At 36.7% G+C, this 25485-nt stretch overlaps 1 protein-coding gene across 1 annotated transcript in view; it reads left to right on the forward strand.

Moving 5' to 3' along the window:
• LOC138421051 (uncharacterized) overlaps nucleotides 1-8919 on the forward strand; it is a 34464-nt gene extending 25545 nt beyond the window's left edge. Inside the window, exons 14-18 of the mRNA XM_069554756.1 lie at nucleotides 960-1194; nucleotides 2020-2163; nucleotides 3320-3429; nucleotides 5202-5305; nucleotides 8735-8919. Of these exons, the coding sequence (XP_069410857.1) occupies nucleotides 960-1194; nucleotides 2020-2163; nucleotides 3320-3429; nucleotides 5202-5300 (588 nt within the window). The 3' untranslated portion in view covers nucleotides 5301-5305; nucleotides 8735-8919. The remainder of the gene's footprint in view (nucleotides 1-959; nucleotides 1195-2019; nucleotides 2164-3319; nucleotides 3430-5201; nucleotides 5306-8734) is intronic.
• Nucleotides 8920-25485: the final 16566 nt, after the last annotated feature.

Raw genomic sequence — 25485 nt, forward strand, 5'->3', positions numbered from 1 at the left:
ATTTCCCAGAAAATTCTGGAGTAAAGAATGCTAGCAGGAGTGAACTGCTATTTACAGCATTCATATAAATGCTGAATCCTGACTCTGGCAGGGGCTATGCTGGCATAGGGGATGGGTCAGTAAATGAGACAGAAGGGTCCCAACTCACACTGATATAGGTTAACTTTCTGGGTGACACTGATATAGATTAACTTTCTGGGTGGCAGGGAATGATCAAGCCTTAAGCAAAACAGAACATTTCAGAGATTTTATATATCTGTATGTCTTTAAGATTGAAAAGAAAGTGAAAAGGAAAAAGGAAACAAAAGAATACATTGGTGAATGGGGAATAATAATGTTTGATTGTTTTACTGATAACATAATAATAAGTAATAATGTTTCAATCATGACCAAGAAAAACATCTTTGAGGAGATAATATGGGATCAGACACATGACTATCAGGGACAAGATAGCTCTAGAAAGATATGAATGAAATATATTCCAAGAAGGCATGACTACAAGCGAAAAGCCTGAACTGAATATGAAACTGTTACATGAAAAGTAGGAAAAGATCGGTGTAACCAGAGGAGGAGGAAGAAAGTCAGAAGGAGAAGTATGCTCATGTCAGAAGTTTTATTTTATTCTAAGTATGATGGGGAGTGTTTTAGAAGGAAAATGGTATGATACATTTATTATTCAAGTTTCTTATTAAGTAATGAGAGAAAGGAAAGAGTTGAAAGGGAAAGCATATAGTGACAATAAACAAATGTAAAATGTATTAAGAGGACAGGTTATATCAGGAGCAAAATTTGAATCCACTGATCCATTATAGAAACAACAATAAAGTTATCATTGAGCATCCACTATATAAAGGCACTGAGACTGGAATGTTACAGACCGACCTTATACTGATCATAATAAATAGGTCAGTTTAATTTTAATGCTTGTCTATTGAAGTAAGACTTTATGGTCTTTTCAGGACATGGAATCAGTGCTGTGGAAATTTGCTGCACGTGAAGAGCACAAATCCTCAGATAGTACATTCTTGGTATTCATGTCTCATGGCATCCTGGATGGGATCTGTGGGACTATGCACAGTGATGAGGAACCAGATGTATTACCTTATGACACCATCTTCCGGACATTCAACAACCGTAATTGCCTCAGTCTAAAGGACAAACCTAAAGTCATCATTGTCCAGGCCTGCAGAGGTGGTGAGTTGTGAGATGAAGAATCCAAAGTTCATAAAGATCATAAAGGTGTTGAACTGCATGTTTCATTTCTAGGGGGAAACAATCTTAAACTAAATTGAATTATTAGGAAATTCCATTTAAGGGGCTGGTCTCATGAGACTTGTTAGATGATAAATTTCTGATAAATTAGCTGATAAATCCAATCTAAAGTAAGTGATGAATGAGATCACTAGAATCCTCAAAAAAATTAGACATAAATATTCTAACCTTGGAATGAAATCATTTAAATGATTTCTTTGCTTGTAAATGTTTTACAGACATTTTGATGTTCTCTGGCTTGAGAGGAACTTCATTTGAAAGTTGGAGTATTATGTAATAGCAATGTATTTTTCTTTTTTTTCCTCATAGATTATTGAAATGGAAATGAATTGGGAGATGAGAGAACTTGGGATTTCAGGGAAATTTTTTTGTTTTCTTCTTTTTCTTTTTTCTGACTCCCAATTGTCATTTTAACTTTTAGAGCAGTTTTCAAAGATGAAAAATAGAAATAATTTAGCTATAAAATGATAAATATGCTCTGAGATTATGCAGATAAGGCTTTAACTCCTTTGTTATTCTCAGCAAATGTATTCCTCCAATTTTACCCTGTTTTTACTATTAATTGGCACATTGCTCAATGACGTAAGAAAGAGGCAGTGTTGGGTAGAGATGCACTCACATTTGTGTACTTGTGTGTGTACTTTTGTGTATAAAACTAGTTAGAATAAACATTGTAAAATAATGAGGTAATTGCAATAGTCACACTGAGGGAGACACACTGTGTGAAGAAAGTTGATGTCTCTACAGCAAATCGTGGGGAATTGTGGGTCAGTGATTCTCCAGCAGCCTTGGCAGACAGCTTTTCACAGTCACCCGAGAACCTGGAAGAGGATGCTGTTTACAAGACCCACGTGGAGAAGGACTTCATTGCTTTCTGTTCCTCAACTCCACGTATGTGTCTTTCAGTTGCAGACAGGGATTTGTGGGTCTAAGGCTATCTCTGAATGATTCCTAAAAAAAAATAAAATAAAATAAAAAAGATGAGTAGCAATGATTTGATACAAATTTTGAATACTGTCAATATATTTTACTTTTTCTTCACTTTTAAAAATTGATTTTTATGATCTGTTTACTTTATAGCCTAACAGTAACCATTAAACAACCTAATACAAGATAATCCCTTTACTATCACACTGGTTACAAACAGATTATTGATTCAGTTTTCTTTTAAATCCATTTAACATTTTGAGTATAGTTTTTTTGGATCTAAGGACTGACTGCCCTTTCTTAAAAATTATCAATTCCAACTCATGTTCTCTATTATTTCTCATCAGGTGCTTTTTAGAGCAGCACCATAAACATGCGCTAGCAAGTAGGTACATATCCTTTTAAAAGAAGAAGAAAATGATAAAATGGGGCTTATAACTAGTAAGGGAAGAGCATTTATTTCTTGAACTCTACATAATCATCTTGAGAGGCCTTATATCTGAGCATTTCTAACTTGACAATTTTAATCATTCATCACTTTATGGAGGCATAGTTAACATACGAAAAGCTGTACATGTTTAATGTATATAGTTTAATGAGTTAGGAGATAAGTATATATCACTATCTATACCACTATCTGTCACCACTATCTATACCAAAAGCATATTCCTCCCTTCCAAAAGTTTCATTAGATCTATTTTGTTCACTATATTATGTAAGACATCATGATTTATAATCTGTAAACAACCACCTGTATGAACATGGAAAAATTCTTCCTTCTGAACCTGTATTCCTTCCTCTGTAAAATAGGATAATTACAATCATCTCTCAAGCCTCTTTTCAAAGCCAGGTGGGTAAACATAAGTCACATAGTAGAGAGTCAGTCTCCAAAAGACAAAAGTCTATGAAATGAACTTCAATTGTGATGATCTGCTTCTTTAGTTGAACCTCTTTTGGAAAATGAGTTAATGGAAGGTTGTAAGTTCTTCCCCTAAATATGTCAAAATAATTCCCAAGATACATTTTTGTTTTAAAAGTAAAAAAAAAAAAAAAAAAAAAAAAAGGTAAAAAGAAATTATGAACACCACAGCCCAAGGCTTACCACTTCTTATCATCATAGATAATGTGTCCTGGAGAGACATCAAAAAAGGTTCTCTCTTCATTACACAACTCATCACATGCTTCCAAAAATATGCTTGGTGCTGTCATCTTGAGGAAGTATTTAGGAAGGTAAGTTCATCTTTTCTTTTCTAATCATTTGTTTGCTAAGGAAAACTTAAATATTATTTGCCTTTCAAGTGACAATAAAAGATTTTTTCAGGCACACAAAAGTAGAGTAGCACTTGGTTTCTGTAATCCAGCTATTTAATATATAATTTACAAAAAGACTACATTAATGCACCACAGAAGAACAAAATGCTACAACATATAAGCTTGTATCTTATGGGCTATAAATTCTTATAATTCAAAGAATGGAAAGTATATTGGATTAATTTTCACTGCTTAATTTAATATGTGTATATATATATATATAGTGGTCTACTTAGTAATGGGTTATATCTTTGTGACACAGGTGTAAGTGAGACACATGTGATATAAGGCTACCTAGAACTTACATTCTTATGAGAGAGATGGGTATTGAAAAATATTCCAACAAACACATTGTGTGATGCAGGTGTGATAGGATCCATGAAGAGAAGGTCCTAGGAAATGTGAACAGCTTGCAAAGAATATCAATGACTTAGCGACTGAACAGCAAGGACATTTGAAAGAGAACAGAATTGAAAAAATTCTTTGAATAGAGTGGCCCAGAAAGGAAGGCTTGATACTCATTCCCCAACTCAGGACATCCCCTATTTCCTCCCTCCTTCCTAATTTATTTTTCTAAATAATTCTTACCACAACCCAAATAATATATGTTTGTTTGTTTGCTATCTTCATTTACTTACTTGAATGCATGCTCATGAAACCTGGGATTTATTCAATACTCAACATGCTAGTAGGTAGGAATTAATAGTCATTGAAGAAATAAATGCATGAATGTGTGAATAAATGTCCCTCCTTTTTCAGTAAGAAAGCTTCTGGTATTATGAAAATGGGAAACTGTGGTTATTTTTAGACTAAAACCATACAGAATAATAATACTCTGTGGGAAAATAAAAGGATATACCTTTCATGAATTGGAGAAAATTGTAATATAAAGTGAGTCAGAGTCTCTGAATAGGAACGTAGGAAGTTAAGTCCTATTGAACTAATAAGATTTAAAAATTACATTTTCAAGGGAATTCCTCAGAAAAGATTAGAAATAGTGGATCAAAGTAAGTAGTATTTCACTGATAAATCTATGGGGAACAACAACAACAACAACAAAAAGGCTCAGTGATCAACTTAGTGGTGGGACTGTGAATCTTGCTCATCATTCAGACCTTAAGGACAAAACCCTGCAATATTAAATTGAAGAGTTAGACTTAATGGAGGTAGAAGATAGAGGATCTCTGAAGTTCAATTCTCATGAAAAAATACCAAGGAATAATTAATCATCAAATCTGTAGATCAGAAATGGAAAGTAGAGAAAATGAAATTTGAAAATACTTAGTTTAGGCATAGGGCTTCCTTGATGGCTCAGAGCGTAAAGAATCTGATTGCAATGTAGGAGATCCAGGTTCCATCCCTGGGTCAGGAAGATCCTTCAGAGAAGGGAATAACACTTCCTGCATTCTCCCTTAGCAAATTCCATGGACAAAAATTTTGTGGGGCCACCAAGAGTCAGACGTGACTGAGAGACTGAGGTATGATTTTGAGATAAAGAGACTATTCTGACATTGGGTGTCATATCTAAGAGGTAGAATAGCAGCAACAAGGAGTTAAAATATCCAAGGGCTTGGTTCCATCGATCCTAGGAGCACCCTTCATTCCAAAAAAAACTTTTGGCTTATTTTTGCAAAATATTTTCTGAGATGCATAAGAGATATGTATCACCTAGAATCTTTTTTTGCTTTTAGGTACAACAATCATTTGAAAAACCAAATGTTAAAGCCCAGATGCCCACTGTTGAAAGACTCTCTATGACAAGATATTTCTACCTCTTTCCTGGCAACTGAAAATGGTAAGTATCAAGAGATGTTGCTGGCAGGAAAAAGAAATAGGAGAGTGATATTAATAGTAAGGACTAAAGACAGCTCATTGCTTTAGTTGTGAATTAGTGAATTGGTGTTCCTTGTTTATGTAATTTGGTAATATGTTGTTATTTGTTTACTCTCTATATATGCATCTGGATCCCCCTCTCAAAGACAACAAAAAGAGTCCAAAATCCAGTATTGGGTGCAATCACAAAAATGATAGAAAGATCTCTATATGCTTCCTAGGCAAACAATTCAATATCACAGTAATCCAAGTCTATCCTCCAATCACTAATACCAAAGAAGCTGAAGTTCAAGGGTACTATGATGACCTAAAAGGCCTTCTAGAACTAACACCAGAAAAAGTTGTCATTTTCATCATAAGGGACTGTAATGCAAAAGTAGGGAGTCAAGAGATCCTTGGAGTAACAGGAAAATTTCACCTTTTAGCATAAAATGAAGCATGGCAAAGACTAACAGAGTTTTGCCAAGGGAACACACTGGTCATAGAAAACACCCTCTTCCAGCAACACAAGAGACAACTCTACACATGAACATCATCAGATAGTCAATACCAAAATCAGATTGATTATATTCTTTGCAGCCAAAGATAGAGAAGCTCTATACATCAGCAAAAACAAGACTAGGATTTGACTATAGCTCAGATCATGAGCCTCTTATTTCAAAATTCAGAGTTAAACTGAAGAAAGTAGAGAAAACCACTATACCATTCAGGTATGACCTAAATATACCATGTTCATGGATTGAAAGAATAAATATAGTGAAAATGAGCATACTACCTGAAGTAATCTACAGATTCAATGCAATCCCTATCAAGCTACCAATGGTATTTTTCACAGAAATAGAACAAATAATGTCACAGTTTGTACGGAAACACCAAGAAACCTCAAGTAGCCAAAGCAATCTTGAGAAAAAAGAATGGAACTGGAGGAATCAAAATGCTTGACTTCATACTATACTACAAAGCTACAGGCATCAAGACAGTATGGTACTGGCACAAAGTCAGAAATATAGATCACTAGAACAAAATAGAAATCCCAGAGATTAATCCACCTATCTGTGAACACCTTATGTTTGATAACGGAGGCAAAAATATGCAATTGAGAAAAGACAATCTCTTTAACAAGTGTTTCTGGGAAAACTGACCAACCAAATGTAAAAGAATGAAACTAGGACACTTGCTAACACCATACATAAAAACAAACTCAAAATGGATTAAAGATCTAAATGTAAGACCAGAAACTATAAAACTCTTAGAGGAAAACATAGGCAGAACACTCTCTGACAAAATCACATCAAGATCCTCCATGATTCACCTCCCAGCGTAATGGAGATAAAAATAAAAATAAACAAATGGGACCTAAATAAACTTAAAAGCTTTTGCATAATAAAGGAAGCTATAAACAAGGTGAAAAGGTAGCCATCAGAGTGGGAGAAAATAATAGCAAATGAAGCAACTGACAAAGAATTAACCCCCAAAATATATAAGCAGCACATGAAGCTCAATACCAAAAAAATAAACTACCCAATCAAAAAATGGGCCAAAGAACTAAACAGACATTTCTCCAAAGAAGCCATGTAGATGGCTAAAAAGCACATGAAAAGATGCTTAACATAACTTATTATCAGAGAAATGCAAATCAAAACCGCAATGAAGTATCATCTTGCACCAGTCAGAATGGCCATCATCAAAAGGCTACAATCAATAAACGCTGGAGAGAGTGTGGAGAAAAGGGAACCCTCTTAGACTGTTAGTGGGAATGCAAACTAGTACAGCCACTATGGAGAACAGTGTCGAGATTCCTTAAAAAAAACTGGAATAGAAGTTCCATATGACTCAGCAATCCCACTTTTGGGCTTATGCACTGAGGAAATCATAATTGAAACAGACATGTCCCAATGTTCATTGCAGCACTCTTTACAAAAACTAAGACATGGATGTAACCTAGATGTCCATTGGCAGACAAATGGATAAGTAAGTTGTGGTACATGTGCACAGTGGAATATTACTCAACTATTATATATATATATATATATATATATATATATATATATATATATATATATATATATATAAAGGACACATTTGAGTCAGTTCTAATGAGGTGGATGAGGCTGGATCCTATTATACAGAGTGAAATAAGTCAGAAAGAGAAACACCAATACAGTATGTTAATGCAGATAAATGGAATTTATAAATATGGTAGTGATGACCCTAGAGGCAAGACAGCAAAAGAGACACAGTTGTAAAGAACTGATATTTGGCCTCTGTAGGAGTAGGCAAGGGTGGGACGATATGAGAGAATAGAATTGAAACATGTACATTACCATAAGTAAAAAGGATGACCAGTGTAAGTTCAATACATGAAGCAGAACACTTAAAGCTCAAGCTCTGGGACAACTCAGAGGGGTGGGGTGGGGAGGGAAGTGAGAGGGTGGTTCAAGATCGGGAGACATTTGTACACCCGTGGCTGATTCATCTTAATGTATGGCAAAAAACGCCACAATATTGCAAAGTAATTAGCCTCCAATTAAAAAAAATAAATAAAGTTTAAAAAATATTATATTTTATCGTGAACTTGATCTCAATGCTATAAATATTTACCTACCATCTTCTACTCCTGGTTTCTGACACTCTGGTTACATAAGCCCATGGATACTTTAGCAGAATAACTTTTAGTTTCTAATTAGCCCTATGGAACTACATTTGGGGATTGAATTATTTGTTTGACTAGTATTTAATCAAGCACTTACCATGTTCCTAGTTCTATTATAGATGCTTAGAATATACCAGTGAACAAGATAAATGGGATCCTTGCTCTCAGAAAGCTCTTACTCTAGTGAGTGCAGACAGAATCTAAATACACAAGCAAGTAGATATATGTCAGAGAGTAGCATGAGCTAAGGGAAAATAAGTAAATAAAAAAGGCTAAAGAGACACAAAAAGATAGATGCTGTACTGTTATAGATAGATCATTTTGAAAAGTCTGGTTTGAAGTGATGAAATTATTTGAAATCAGAATGAATAGAGTAGGGGGTGAACCTCATGTTTCTATGTGGAAAATGCATCCCAACAGCAGAAACAGGAAGCAAGCTCCTGAGGCAAATGTGTGCTTAAACTGGTTAGATGCTGATAAAAGACAGCTGACTAGAGAATGTGAGTGGGAGAAATGGCAGAGTGAAAATCAGGAAAATGGTATAATCTCACTCAGACTTTACAAAGATCACTCTAATTGCTTATTGGTAAATAGCTACAAAAGTCACCAATAGAAAGTAGAGGAAATGGCAAAAGTATATGGAAGAAAATAAGGAAAAAAAAAAAATCACAGTAAGGATTAAATTGAAGACTTCCAGGGATTACTATATTGATTTTCTCTTCTTTTTCTCTTCTCCAGAAAATCAAAGGAAATCCAACCGTTTATCAGCTTCAGGAAGCATTTTTATCAGCACAGCATCCATGTTTAACCTTTTATCTTTCAATTAAAGTGAAAACAAATGAACTGTTCTTTGGGGTCCTCTAAGAAAGAATAGAATTTCAATTAAAATGGTGGATGGATGGAAATAAAGTGGAAGAAGCAAACTGGATTTTCTAGTTTTATTGCATATAATACCTGCATTTTACTGAGTAAAGAGAACTAGTCATGACCTGCCCTCAGCAGCAGGGTTAAAGGGGATGGTGCCCATGTGGAGACAAGGACCACAAACTGGGTCACCTCATCCTTTGATCACTCATCAAACCTTTCAACTAGAATGATTTGGAAGAATTTTTCTAATTTATTATTTGACCAACGTCATAGGTCAAGTTCAATTTTTTTTTCAGAAAGTTATTATGGTACTTCTGTATATTTCTTCTCATCCATAAATTAATTTGCTTTCTTGTTGATGATTTTTCTTTCCAGATTTCCAAGCTTCAGGAAAATTTTGTTATTTAGGAAACACTTGGTAATTGTATAAAATAAATTGGGCTTTTGATTTAAGATGGTGTAACTGGGTGTGCTTATATAGAAAAACAGATATTATTAGATAAAAAACATCTAAGAGTGTGGGAAATGTCAGCAATGGGAAAGAAAATGTTAAAATTTCTGGAAAGTGAATGTCCGTAGAGGAATTTTGGCAACATGGCCATCTGAGCTACAGACTAAGGAGATGTGCTATTTCGATTACATACATGCAGAATGCTGAATAGATATATCAGTACATGCTGAACTGCATTATAAATAAAATGATTATCTAGATATCAAATACTATGATGATAAGTAATATTTCTTATAATTTGTCAGAATTATTTGAAAGATTTTGATTATTATAAGGAATATTGTATATTTAAGTCACTACTTTAATCCTCACAACCACCTTTATGAAGTAATAAGTATTAATATTTCTATTTTACAAATAATGAAACAGAAAATAGAGCTTAAGTGATGTGCCTAAAGTGACACGTAAAGTATGTGGCCACACCAGGATTTGAGTGCAATCAGATTTGTTCTGAAATCTGAATTGTTAACCACTGCACCACACTACCTCTCTTAAAAAGGAGAGACTAAATTGTACAGATTTTCAATTATAAGGGTTTACTGAAATTTAAATTGTAATGGTTAACTAACAGTACAAAGACTTATGATGTATATATTTCTGTAATTCACTTCTCCACATGGAACCAAAGATCCAAAACATACAAAAACGCATCACAATGGTCAAAAAATATACAGAGACAAACTTTCTTCTCTGACTACAGCATGATGAAGTTAAAAACCCAATAACATAAGGACTGCAACAAATATCTACATAATTAGAAATAAAAACATGTGCACATAGTATATGCATATATAAACATAAATATACATACAGATATAAAATAAGAAAGGAAAAAGTATGAACTAAGTACTCAAATTGAGAAATTAGAAAAATTCCGAACCATTAAGAAAATAGAAGAGAGTGAATGATAAAGATTAAAAAGAATATATATATATATATATATATATATATATATATATATATACATAATGAGACAGTAACAGAACACAAAAGAATTTGAGCAGATTCTTAAAAAAAAAAAAAAAAAAGAAAAGAAGGAAAAAGCTTTTCCTTTAAAATTGAAGTAAAAGTGTTAATCACTCAGTCCTGTTCAACTCTTTGTAACCCCATGGACAGTAGCTTTCCAGTCTCCTCTGTCCATGGAAATTTCCAGGCATGAATATTGGAATGGACTGCCATTTCCTTCTCTAGGGAATCTTCTTGATCCAGGGATTGAACACGTGTCTCCTGCATTGCAGGAAGATTGTTACAGTCTGAGTCACTAAGCATACCTCTTCCTTTAAAAAAGACTCATTAAATAGCAGACATTCACCAGAACTGAGTATGAAAAAATATAATATGCACAAAGACAATATTAGCAGTAAAGAGAGATAATAAATAGAGATAAACATAAACATAGAAATATCACAAGCAAATATAGTACATAACATTGATGGAATTCTAGAAATAGTAAATTAGCAAATGAGGACATAAAGAAATGAAAAGACAAATGAATCAATAATAAATTCAGTAAATTTTATTTGCTATATCTACTAAAAAAAAGATTATAGAGAAGTGTCTTACAAAGCTTTTAAGAATTGATAAGCTGAATTTTATATAAATACTTCCATATAATAAAAAGAAATAAACTTCTTAAGTTCTTTTCAGGGCTAGTACAAAACTGACTGGAGAAAAAATGGCAACCACTCCAATATTCTTGCCTGGAGAATCCCATGGACAGAGGAGTCTTGCAGGCTACAGTATATAGGGTCCAAAGAGTCGAACACAACTTATCAACTAAACTAACTAACTAGCAAAACTGATACAAAACCAGAGAAGTAGAGAAAAGGTAGAAAAATACAACCTAATTTTTCAGGTGCATTGATGTAAATATTCTAAACAACATGCTAGCAAAGCAATTCCAGCCAAATAGGAAACGTTGCTGATATTTTTTAATGAGCTAGTAATTACTCTGGGAATGAAGTTGTAGTTTAATAAAAATATATATGGAAGCATTCATCAAAATAAGAGATTTAAAAATTCTATTCAGTTTTGCACTAGATTTCAAGATAATAAAATGCAAGCTAAAAATATAAACTAAAATGTTTTGAAGCCTGAAACAAAGCCATCACTGTTTCTGAAAATAAGATTTTATTTATTAAAAACTTTTTGATGGAATAATATAAAGTTCTAATTTTCAGGAACTGAGATCAATATACAACATTTAATATTATTCTTGTATTCAAAACACAAACAAGTACTTTTAAAACTTAATTTGTTTATTTTAATTGAAGGATAATTACTTTACAATATTGCGATGGTTTTTTCTATATATAAACATGAATCAGCTATAGGTATACATGTGTCCCCCTCATCTTGAACCCCTTTCCCACCGCTCTCCCCTCTCCCACCTCTCTCCCCACCTTTTCCCTTTCAGCTGCACCAGTACACCAGCTTTGGATGCTCTACTTCATGCACCAAATTCACAGTGGTCATCTATTTTACGTATGGTAATGTTTATGTTTCGATACTATTCTTTCAAATTTGGAAAACTCAGCAGTGGCCACAGGACTGGAAAAGGTCAGTTTTCATTCCAATCCCAAAGAAAGGCAATGCAAAGAATGCTCAAACTACCACACAATTGCACTCATCTCACATGCTAGGAAAGTGATGCTCAAAATTCTCCAAGCCAGGCTTCAGCAATACGTGAACCATGAACTTCCAGATGTTCAAGCTGGTTTTAGAAAAGGCAGAGGAACCAGAGATCAAAGTGCAAACATCCGCTGGATCATGGAAAAAGCAAATGAGTTCCAGAAAAAAAAAAAAAAACATCTATTTCCGCTTTATTGACTATGCCAAAGCCTTTGACTATGCAGATCACAATAAACTGGAAAATTCTGAAAGAGATGGGAATAACAGAACACTTGACCTGCCTGTTAAGACACCTGTATGCAGGTGAGGAAGTAACAGTTAGAACTGGACATGGAACAACAGACTGGTTCCAAACAGGAAAAGGAGTACGTCAAGGCTGTTTATTGTCACCCTGCTTATTTAACTTGTATGAAGAGAACATCATGAGAAATGCTGGGCTGGAAGAAGCACAAGCTGGAATCAAGATTGTCAGGAGAAATATCAATAACCTCAGATATGCAGATGACACACCACCCTTATGGCAGAAAGTGAAGAAGAACTAAAGAGCCTCTTGATGAAAGTGAAAGAGGAGATGAAAAAGTGGGCTTAAAGCTCAACAGTCAGAAAACGAAGATCATGGCATCTGGTCCCATCACTTCATGGGAAATAGATGGGGAAACAGTGGAAACAGTGGCTGAGTTTATTTTGCGGGGCTCTAAAATCACTGCAGATGGTGATTGCAGCCATGAAATTAAAAGATGCTGACTCCTTGGCAGGAAAGTTATGGCCAACCTAGACAGCAAATTAAAAAGCAGAGACATTACTTTGCCAACAAAGTTATATCTAGTCAAAGCTTTGATTTTTCCATTAGTCATGTGTGGATGTGAGAGCTGGAGTATAAAGAAAGCTGAGTGCAGAAGAATTGATGCTTTTGAACTGTGGTGTTGGAGAAGACTTTTAAGAGTCCCTTGGACTTCAAGGAAATCCTATCAGTCCATCCTAAAGGAGATCAATCTTGGGTGTTCATTGGAAGGACTGATGTTGAAGCCGAAACTCCAATATTTTGGCCACCTCATGTGAAGAGTTTACTCACTGGAAAAGACCTGGTGCTGGGAAAGATTGAGTGCAGGAGGAGAAGGGGACAATAGAGGATGAGATGCTTGGATGTCATCACCGACTCGATGGACATGGGTTTGGGTAGACTCCAGGAGTTGGTGATGGACAGGGAGGCCTGATGTGCTGTGGTTCATGGGGTCGCAAAAGAGTCGGACACGACTGAGCAACTGAACTGAACTGAACTGAACTGAAAGAAGATCAAACACAAAGAACAAATATTAAAGGCAGCAAGGGAAAAGCAACAATTAACCCACAAGGGGATCCCCAAAAATATAACAGCTGATCTTTCAATAGAAACTATTTAAGCTAGAAGGGAAAAGTAGGACATACTTAAAGTGATGAAAGAGAAAACTCTACAACCAAGATTACTGTACCCAGCAAGGATCACATTCAAATATGAAGGAGAAATCAAAAGCTTTACAGACAAGCAAAAGCTGAGAGAATTCACCACCACCAAACCAGCTCTCCAAGAAATGCTAAAGGATCTTCTCTAGACAGGAAACACAGAAAAGGTTTAAAAACTTTAAACCCAAACAACAAAATGAATGGCAAGGGGATCATACTTATCAAAAATTACCTTAAATGTAAATGGGTTGAATGCCTCAACCAAAAGACAAAGACTGGCTGAATGGATACAAAAACAAAAACCCCTATATATGCTGTCTACAAGAGACCCACCTGAAACCTAGGGACACATACAGACTGAAAGTGAAGAGCTGGAAAAGGATATTTTATGCAAATGGAGACCAAATGAAAGCAGAAGTAGCAATACTCATATCAGTTAACCAGACTTTGAAATAAAGGCCACGGAAAGAGTCAAAGAAGGACACTACACAATGATCAAAGGATCAATCCAAGAAGAAGATATAACAATTATAAATATATATGCATTCAACAAAGGGGCACCACAATATGTAAGGCAAATGCTAAGAAATAGGAAAGGGGAAATTAACAGTAACACAATAATAGTGGGAGACTTTAATACCCTATTCACACCTATGGATAGATAAACTAAACAGAAGATTAATAAGGAAACACAAACTTTAAATGATACAATGGACCAGTTAGACTCAAATGATATCTATAGGACATTTCACATTAAAACAACGAATTTCACCTTTTTCTCAAGTGTACATGGAGCTTTCTCCAGATAGGTCACATCCTGGGCCATAAATCTAACCTTTGTAAATTAAAAAAAAAAAAAAAGAAAAGAAAAAAGAAATCATCTCATGCATCTTTTCTGATCACAGTGCAGTAAGATTAGATGTGAACTACAGGGGGAAAAAAAAAAAAAAAACTATGAAAAATACAAACATCTAGAGTGTAAATAACACACTTCTGAATAACCAACAAATCACAGAAGAAATCAAAATATTCATAGAAATTAATGAAAATGAAAACACAACAACCCAAAACTATGGGACACTGTAAAATCAGTGCTAAGGGGAAGGTTCATAGCAATATAAGCCTACCTCAAGAAAGAGGAGAGAAATCAAATAAATAACCCTGCTCTATGCCTAAAGCAACTAGGAAAGGAAGAAGTGAAGAATCCCAGAGTTAGTAGAAGGAAAGAAATCACAGAAATTGAGGCAGAAATAAATGGAAAAGAAACAAAAGAGACTGTAGCAAAAATCAACAAAACTAAAAGCTGGTTCTTCGAGAAGATAAATAAAATAGACAAACCATTAGCCAGACTCAACCTCCCAGAATTCTGGAAATAAAAGCAAAAATAAACAAATGGGATCTAATTAAAATTAAAAGCTTCTGCACAACAAAGGAAAATATAAGCAAGGTGAAAAGACAGCCTTCTGAATGGGAGAAAATAATAGCAAATGAAGCAACTGACAAACAACTAATCTCAAAAATATACAAGCAACTTATGCAGCTCAATTCCAGAAAAATAAACGACCCAATCAAAAAATGGGCCAAATAACTAAATGGACATTTCTCCAAAGAAGACATACGGATGGCTAACAAACACATGAAAAGATGCTCAACATCACTCATTATTAGAGAAATGCAAATCAAAACCACAATGAGGTACCACTTCACACCAGTCAGAATGGCTGCGATCCAAAAATCTGCAAGCAATAAATGCTGGAGAGGGTGTGGAGAAAAGGGAACCCTCCTACACTGTTGGTGGGAATGCAAACTAGTACAGCCACTATGGAGAACAGTGTGGAGATTTCTTAAAAAATTGCAAATAGAACTACCTTATGACCCAGCAATAGCCAGAACGTGGAAACAACCTCGATGTCCATCAGCAGATGAATGGATAAGAAAGCTGTGGTACATATACACAATGGAGTATTACTGAGCCATTAAAAAGAATTCATTTGAATCAGTTCTGATGAGATGGATGAAACTGGAGCCGATTATACAGAGTGAAGTAAGCCAGAAAGAAAAACACCAATACAGTATACTAACACATATATACGGAATTTAGAAAGATGGCAATGACGACCCTGTATGCAAGACAGGAAAAAAGACACAGATGTGTATAATGGAATTTTGGACTCAGAGGGAGAAGGAGAGGGTGGGATGATTTGGGAGAATGGCATTCTAACATGTATACTACCATGTAAGAATTGAATCGCCAGTCTATGTCTGACGCAGGATACAGCATGCTTGGGGCTGGTGCATGGGGATGATTCAGAGAGATGTTATGGGGAGGGAGGTGGGAGGGGGGGGGTTCATGTTTGGGAATGCATGTAAGAATTAAAGATTTTAAAATTAAAAAAATAAACTGTTAAAAAAAGAAACAAATGGAGAAGAATCAAATCAACAAAATTAGAATTGAAAATGGAGAAATCATGACAGAAAACAGAAAAATACAAAGGATCATAAGAGACTACTATCAGCAACTATATGTCAATAAGATGGACAACTTGGAAGAAATGGACAAATTCTTAGAAAAGCATAACTTTACAAAACTGGACGAGGAAGAAATACAAAAATCTTAACAGACCCATCACAAGCGCAGAAATCAAAACTGCAGTCAGAAATCTTCCAGCACACAAAAGCCCAGGACTGGATGGCTTCACAGATGAATTCTACCAAAAACTTAGAGAAGAGCTGACACCTATCCAACTCAAACTCTTCCAGAAAATTGCAGAGGAGGATAAACTTCCAAACTCATCCTATGAGGCCATCATCATCCTAATACCAAAACCAAAGATGACACAAAAAAGAAAACTACAGGCCAATATCACTGATGAACATAGATGCAAAAATCCTCAACAAAATTCTAGCAAACAGAATTCAACAACATATTTAAAAAATCGCACATCATGACCAAGTAGGCTTTATCCCAGGGATGCAAGGATTCTTCAATATTCACAAATCAATCAATGTGATATACCACATTAACAAATTAAAAGATAAGAAAACCCTAAGATTATCTCAATAGTTGTAGAGAAAGCCTTTGACAACATTCAGCATCTATTTATGATAAAAAAAAAAACCCTCCAGAAAGCAGGCATAGAAGGAACATACCTCAACATAATAAAAGCTGTATATGACAAACCCACAGCAAACATTATCCTCAATGGTGAACAATTGAAATCATTTCTCCTAAAGTCAGGAACAAGACAATGATGCCCACTGTCACCACTACTATACAACATCATTTTGATTTTGGCCACAGCAAAAAGAGCAGAAAAAGACATAAAAGGAATCCAGATTGGAAAAGAAAAAGCAAAACTCTCTCTGTTTGCAGATGACATGATCCTCTACATAGAAAATCCTAAAGACTCCACTAGAAAGTTACTAAAGCTAATTAATGAATACAGTAAGCTTGTAGGGTATAAAATTAAAACACAAAATTCCCTTGCATTCCTATATACTAACAATGAGAAAACAGAAAAAGAAATTAAGGAAACAATTTCGTTTACCATTGCAATAAAAGACTAAAATACTTAGGAATAAATATACCTTCAGGAATCCCCTAGAAGAAATCTGAAAGGCAGTACTTGGATGCAATCTCTGCTCATTTCCAAGGCAACCCAATCAATATCACAGTATTCCAAGTCTATGACCCAACCATAAACACTGAAGAAGCTGAAGTTGAACAGTTCTATGAAGATCTACAAGACCTTTCAGAACTAGCACCCAAAAAAGATGACCTTTTCATTATAGGGGAATGGAATGCAAAAGTAGGAAGTCAAGAAACACCTGGAGTAACAGGCAAATTTGGCCTTGGAATACGGAATGAAGCAGGGAAAAGGCTAACAAAGTTTTGCCAAGAGAACGAACTGGTCATAGCAAACACCCTCTTCCAACAACACAAGAGAAGACTCTACACGTGGACATCACCAGTTGGTCAACACAGAAATCAGATTGATTATATTCTTTGCAGCCAAAGATGGAGAAGCTCTATACGTTCAGCAAAAACAAGACTGGGAGCTGACTGTGGCTCAGATCATGAACTCTTTATTGCCAAATTCAGACTTAAGTTGAAGAAAGTAGGGAAAACCACTAGGCATTCAGGTATGACCTAAATAAACTTTCTTATGATTATACAGTGGAGTGAGAAATAGATTAAAGGGGCTAGATCTGACAGATAGAGTGGCTGAACTATGGACAAAGGTTCGTGACATTGTACAGGAGACAGGGCTCAAGACCATCCCCATGGAAAATAAATGCAAAAGAGCAAAATGGCTGTCTGGGGAGGCCTTACAAACAGCTGTGAAAACAAGAGAATCTAAGCAAAGGAGAAAATGAAAGAAATAAGCATCTGAATGCAGAGTTCCAAAGAATAGCAAGGAGAGATAAGAAAGTCTTCCTCAGCGATCAATGCAAAGAAATAGACAAAACAACAGAATGGGAAAGACTAGAGATCTCTTCAAGAAAATTAGAGATACCAAGGGAATATTTCATGCAAAGATGGGCTTGATAAAGGACAGAAATGATATGGACCTAACAGAAGCAGAAGATATTAAGAAGAGGTGGCAAGAATACACAGAAGAACTATACAAAAAGATCTTCATGATCATGATAATCACAATGGTGTGATCACTCATCGAGAGCCAGACATCCTGGAATGTGAAGTAAAGTGGGCCTTAGAAAGCATCACTAAGAACAAAGCTAGTGGAGATGATGGAATTTCAGTTGAGCTATTTCAAATCCTCAAAGATGATGCTGTGAAAGTGTTGCACTCAATATGCCAGAAAATTTGGAAAACTTAGCAGTGGCTACAGGACTGGAAAAGTTCAGTTTTCATTCCAATCCCAAAGAAAGGCAATGCCAAAGAATGCTCAAACTACCACACAATTGCACTCGTCTCACACCCTAGTAAAATAATGCTCAAAATTTTTCAGGCCAGGCTTAAGCGATATGTGAACAGTGAACTACCAGATGTTCAAGCTGGTTCTAGAAAAGGCAGAGGAACCAGAGATCAAATTGCCAACATCTGCTGGATCATGGAAAAAGAAAAAGACTTCCAGAAAAACATCTATTTCTGCTTTCTTGACTATGCCAAACCTTTGACTGTGTGGATCACAATAAACTGTGGAAAATTCTGAAAGAGATGGAATACAAGACCACCTGACTTGCCTCTTGAAAAACCTATATGCAGATCAGGAAGCAACAGTTAGAACTGTACATGGAACAACAGACTGGTTCCAAATAGGAAAAAGAGTACGTCAAGGCTGTAAATTGTCACCCTGCTTATTTAACTTATGTGAAGAGTACATCATGAGAAACTTTGGGCTGGAAGAAGCACAAGCTGGAATCAAGATTGTCAGGAGAAATATCAATAACCTCAGATACGCAGACGACACCACTCTTATGGCAGGCAGTGAAGAGGAAATAAAAAGCCTCTTGATGAAAGTGAAAGAGGAGAGTGAAAAATTGGGCTTAAAACTCAACAGTCAGAAAACTAAGATCATGGCATCTGGCCCTATCACTTCATGCGAAATAGATGGGGAAATAGCGGAATCACTGTCAGAGTTTATTTTTCTGGGCTCCAAAATCACTGCAGATGGTGACTACAGACATGAAATTAAAAGATGCTTACTCCTTGGAAGGGAAGTTATGACCAACCTAGATAGCATATTGAAAAGCAGAGACATTACTTTGCCAACAAAGGTTCGTCTAGTCAAGGCTATGGTTTCTCCAGTGGTCATGTATGGATGTGAAAGTTGAACTGTGAAGAAAGCTGAGTGCTGAAGAATTAATGCTTTTGAACTGTGGTGTTAGAGAAGACTCTTGAGAGTCCCTTGGACTGCAAGGAAATCCAACCAGTCCATTCTGAAGGAAATCAGCCCTGGGATTTCTTTGGAAGAAATGATGCTAAAGCTGAAACTCCAGTACTTTGGCCACCTCTTGGGAAGAGTTGACTCATTGGAAAAGACTCTGATGCCAGGAGGGATTGGGGGCAGGAGGAGAAGGGGATGACAGAGGATGAGATGGCTGGATGGCATCACGGACTCTATGGACGTGTCTGAGTGAACTCCGGGAGCTGGTGGTGGACAGGGAGGCCTGGTGTGCTGTGATTCATGGGGTCGCAAAGAGTCAGACAGGACTGAGCGACTGAACTGAACTGAACTGAACTATCCAAGGTTTTCAAGTAAATCTTGCATTTCCAAAAGGTCAACTTCATAACCATATTGATTAACATGTGTGTGTACTAAGTCCCTTCAGTCATGTCTGACTCTTTGTAACCTTATGAACTGTAGCTTGCCAGTCTCTTCTGTCCATGGGATTCTCCAGTCAAGAATACTGAAGTGGGTTGACATGCCCTTCTCCAGGGGAGCTTCCCTACCCAGGAATCAACCTGGAGCCTCCTATGTCTCCTCATTGCAGGTGGATTGTTAACCCACTGAGCCACTGGGGAAGCCTCATATCATTTAGAAAGATAAACAAATTATTTGCTGCAGATGAGGATCAGGAGTGCCTGGCCCTCCTTCTCCATCACTGAATATGTCTGCAAAATAGATGAGTTAATACATTAATAACAGATATATAACAAAATGAGTTATCTCAGACATCTTAATTTTGCTTCCACGATCCATACAAAGCTGCCTTTGAAATTAGACAGTGGGTGACTGATAGCTTGGAAGGGAAAATGTGTCCTATGGAGGAAAAAGACAATACATGAGACTGAAACCATATGCTAAATCTGAGTATACACTCTAGAAACTGGACTTCGGTTTATTGGTGAACAGGAGTTCAGGATGTGATGGAACTGAGGGGAAATGAAATGTAAGTACCACTTAATTAGATAACATGACTAAGTGGCATCCTATGCCTTTGTTCTGATCTTATGGCATTAGTAACAAGAACTTAAATTGAGTGAGATTTGTGTGGAAAGTCTTTCAAAACATATCGCCTCACTTACCTTTGCTGTCTTCAGTTTATGTAAATGAACATGAGGACCAACTTTTCATTTCCAAGGCTAAGAAGCTTGCTTTTTTTTTTTTTTTTTTACAGAGTTAAAAGAGAGAAAAATAGCTCTTTAAACAGCAACATCCATTACCATGCAAATCTTTTGGCTGAGTGGGCATTTATTCTAGACAAATTCTTACTGCCAGACCACCACAAAGCTTAATATAATAAGAAAATAATTTCATATTTAAATGACTAAAAGAAATTGAGTACTATTCCTTTTACTTACTGCTTTTTACTGACACCACTGTACATTTCTGTTTTTATTAGTGGTCACACATTGATTTCTTTCTCAGACCCAAAATAACTAGTCTCATGTAAACACTGGGAAGGAAACTTAATGTTCAGTTAGTACATTAAAGTCATTATTCCGATATATGAGCTCCATTTACAATAGAAGTATCTCCACTAACAAGGAACTTAAAACATTCTAAATCTTTGTTGAAAGTTCTGAGTATGATAAACTGTGAACTTTCCAAGCATTGGTATATATTTTCTGCTGGGAGCCAGCGTGAGGAACTCTGCCCATGGCAAAGGTCATGAGGAAGGAGGCTTCGGCATACACAAAGGTGGGATCGAGCCTCAGGAAACCCCTTGTTCCCGAGCATCTACCCCCAAACCAGGGTCTGCCTACTTTACTGTTTTATGCTCTCACCTATACCTCTGACTTTACAGGGGGCTGACCCCCATTACCTGTCTTGGAGAAGGAGTTAACTTACAGCTCCAAGTCAATAAAAATTACTGGGCGTGACAAGAATGTTTCAACTTATGAACTCCTCTGAAGGTTATCTAGCTTGCCTGTACAGGTTAGTCCAGCCACATGTGATTGTTTAAACCCTCCCAACTGTGAGAGGCATGAGATGTTTTCGACCTACTAAAGGCAGATTCTTTTTGTGAATTTAGAAATTATTAGTATAGTGGGTTGGTTAGGAATTATATTGGTGAAGGATTTTTCATTTGTGGTGTCAATAATTGCCACTAAATCTCCATATTCCCTGTCCTGGGAGTGACAAGGGTGTCTCAGGTCAAACCTCTCTGCTGGCAGACTAGTTTGTGTCAAAGGATTATCCATACTCCTGCCACTACACACATGGTTGTTTACTACCTCTCAATGATAAACAGCACAGAGAGTTTGGAGTATTTTGAAAATCTTAAATAGAACAGTAGGAAAAGGCAAAATGATAGGATACCAAAAGAGGAACTCCCCCGGTCATTAGGTGCCCAATACGCTACTGGAGATCAGTGGAGAAATAACTCCAGAAAGAATGAAGGGATGGAGCCAAAGCAAAAACAATACCCAGTTGTGGATGTGACTGGTGATAGAAGCAAGATCTGATGCTGTAAAGAGCAATATTGCATAGGAACCTGGAATGTCAGGTCCATGATCAAGGCAAATTGGAAGTGGTCAAACAGGAGATGGCAAGAGTGAACATTGACATTCTAGGAATCAGCAAACTAAAATGGACTGGAATGGGTGAATTTAACTCAGATGACGATTATATCTACTACTGCGGGCAGGGATCCCTCAGAAGAAATGGAGTAGCCATCATGGTCAACAAAAGAGTCTGAAATGCAGTACTTGGATGCAATCTCAAAAACGACAGAATAATCTCTGTTTGTCTCCAAGGCAAATCATTCAATATCACAGTTATCCAAGTCTATGTCCCAACCAGTAACACTGAAGAAACTGAAGTTGAACGGTTTCATGAAGACCTACAAGATCTTTTAGAACTAACACCCAAAAAAGATGTCCTTTTCATTATAGGGGACCGGAATGCAAAAGTAGGAAGTCAAGAAACACCTGGAGTAACAAGCAAATTTGGCCTTGGAATGCAGAATGAAGAAGGGCAAAGACTAATAGAGTTTTGCCAAGAAAATGCACTGGTCATAGCAAACACCCTCTTCCAATAACACAAGAGAAGTCTCTATATGTGGACATCACCAGATGTCAGATTGATTATATTCTTTGCAGCCGAAGATGGAGAAGCTCTATACAGTCAACAAAAACAAGACTGGGAGCTGACTGTGGCTCAGATCATGAACTCCTTATTGCCAAATTCAGATTTAAATTGAAGAAAGTAGGGAAAACAGCTAGACCATTCAGGTATGACCTAAATCAAATCCCTTATGATTATACAGTGGAAGTGAGAAATAGATTTAAGGGCCTCGGTCTGATAGATAGAGTGCCTGATGAACTATGGAATGAGGTTCGTGACATTGTACAGGAGCCAAGGATCAAGAACATAGCCATGGAAAACAATGCAAAAAAAGCAAAATGGCTGTCTGGGGAGGCCTTACAAATAGCTGTGAAAAGAAGAGAGACGAAAAGCAAAGGAGAAAAGGAAAGATATAAGCATCTGAGTGCAGAGTTCCAAAGAATAGCAAGAAGAGATAACAAACCCTTCTTCAGTGATCAATGCAAAGAAATAGAGGAAAACAACAGAATGGGAAAGACTAGAGAGCTCTTCAAGAAAATTAGAGATACCAAGGGAACATTTCATGCAAAGATGGCCTCAATAAAGGACAGAAATGGTCTGGACCTAACAGAAGCAGAAGATTAAGAAGAGATGGCAAGAATACACAGAACTATACAAAAAAGATCTTCACTACACAGATAATCATGATGATGTCATTACTAATCTAGAGCCAGACATCTTGGAATGTGAAGTAAAGTGGGCCTTAGAAAGCATCACTATGAACAAAGCTAGTGGAGGTGATGGAATTCCAGTTGAGCTCTTTCAAATCCTGAAAGATGATGCTGTGAAACTGCTACACTCAATATGCCAGAAAATTTGGAAAACTCAGCAGTGGCCACAGGACTGGAAAAGATTAGTTTTCAATCCAATTCCAAAGAAAGGCAATGCCAAAGGATGCTCAAACTACCACACAATTGCACTCATCTCACATGCTAGGGAAGTAATGCTCAAAATTCTCCAAGCCAGACTTCAGTAATACGTGAACTGTGAACTCCCTGATATTCAAACTGGTTTTAGAAAAGGCAGAGGAACCAGAGATCAAATTGCCAACATCCGCTGGATCATGGAAAAAGCAAGAGAGTTCCAGAAAAACATCTATTTCTGCCTTATTGACTATGCCAAAACCTTTGACTGTGTGGATCACAATAAACTGTGGAAAGTTCTGAAAGAGTTAGGAATACCAGACTACCTAACCTGCCTTTTGAGAAATCTGTATGCAGGTCAGGAAGTAACAGTTAGAACTGGACATGGAACAACAGACTGGTTCCAAATAGGAAAAGGAGTATGTCAAGGCTGTATATTGTCACCGTGGTCACTTAACTTCTATGCAGAGTACATTATGAGAAACGCTGGACTGGAAGAAACACAAGCTGGAATCAAGTTTGCTGGGAGAAATATCAATAACCTCAGATATGCAGATGACACCACCCTTATGACAGAAAGTGAAGAGGAGCTAAAAAGCCTCTTGATGAAAGTGAAAGAGGAGAGTGAAAAAGTTGGCTTAAAGCTCAACATCCAGAAAAGGAAGATCATGGCCTCTGGTCCCATCACTTCATGGGAAATAGATGGGGAAACAGTGGAAACAGTGTCAAACTTTATTTTTTTGGGCTACAAAATCACTGCAGATGGTGACTGCAGCCATTAAATTAAGATGCTTACTCCCTGGAAGAAAAGTTATGGCCAACCTAGATAGTATATTCAAAAACAGAGACATTACTTTGCTGACTAAGGTCCGTCTAGTCAAGGCTATGGTTTTTCCTGTGGTCATGTATGGATGTGAGAGTTGGACTGTGAAGAAGGCAGAGAGCCGAAGAATTGATGCTTTTGAACTGTGGTGTTGGAGAAGACTCTTGAGGGTCCCTTGGACTGCAAGGAGATCCAACCAGTCCATTCTGAAGGAAATCAGCCCTGGGATTTCTTTGGAAGGAATGATGCTAAAGCTGAAACTCCAGTACTCTGGCCACCTCATGAGAAGGGTTGACTCATTGGAAAAGACTCTGATGCTGGGAGGGATTGGGGGGCAGGAGGAGAAGGGGACAACCCAGGATGAGATGGCTGGATGGCATCACGGACTCGATGGAGGTGAGTCTGAGTGATCTCTGGGAGATGGTGATGGACATGGAGGCTTGGTGTGCTGTGATTCATGCGGTCACAAATAGTCAGACAGGACTGAGCGACTGAACTGAACTGAACTGAATTAACATAGGACTTCCTCATTTTTGAGTCAGTGATTGCCACCAGGCCTCCATATCCTTAGGCACCTGGGAATTCATTAATGTATTTGAAATATAGAAAAGGAAATACAGTAGTTTTTGATGTTAGCAATACTAGACTTTTTGAATTAATGAATTTTCTCTTTTGTTATAGATCACTGTACTTTGTTATAAATCACTGTGTCCTTGCTATGTAAAAATGTAACTTTATCACTATTTTAAGACTAAATAGATCTTAAGGGGAACATTGGTGAAAGGTTTTCATTTGTTGGGCTGATGTTTGCTGCTAAATCTCCATATTCCCTGCCCTTATAATGAATATGACTAGCATTTAGGAGAAATAAGTATTAACCTTTAAGATTAATCATGTTAACCTTAGGTTAAATAAATTCCTTTTTTAGTTGTAACCCACTACAACCCTCACCCTATAGGAATGCAACTTTATCTGGTGCCTTCAGAGTGCAGTGCCTGGTTTAAGAAAAAACACCCTTGGAAAAAATAAGTGTTTTGGTTATCAGAAAGAAAGGATCATAAAATGTCAGCAGGCCTCATGGCCAGGAGATGATGTAAATCCCCTAAGACCTTTTTTATACATTTATGTGAAGCACCTGATTTTGATAAAGGTCAGGACTGCTGACCCCTGCATGACTTTAAAATTTCCATTTGTCTCTATGTGTAACTAAAGGTATATAAGCAAACCTAAAAAATAAAGAGATGGGATCAGTTTCTGGAAAGACTGATTCCCCCGTATTGTTTCTTTCTTGCTCCCCATTTTTCTGGCTGAATTCCCATCTGGAGCGTGGGTGCTCA

This window comes from Ovis canadensis, chromosome 15 (assembly GCF_042477335.2).
Source record: "Ovis canadensis isolate MfBH-ARS-UI-01 breed Bighorn chromosome 15, ARS-UI_OviCan_v2, whole genome shotgun sequence".
NCBI classification, from domain to species: domain Eukaryota; kingdom Metazoa; phylum Chordata; class Mammalia; order Artiodactyla; family Bovidae; genus Ovis; species Ovis canadensis.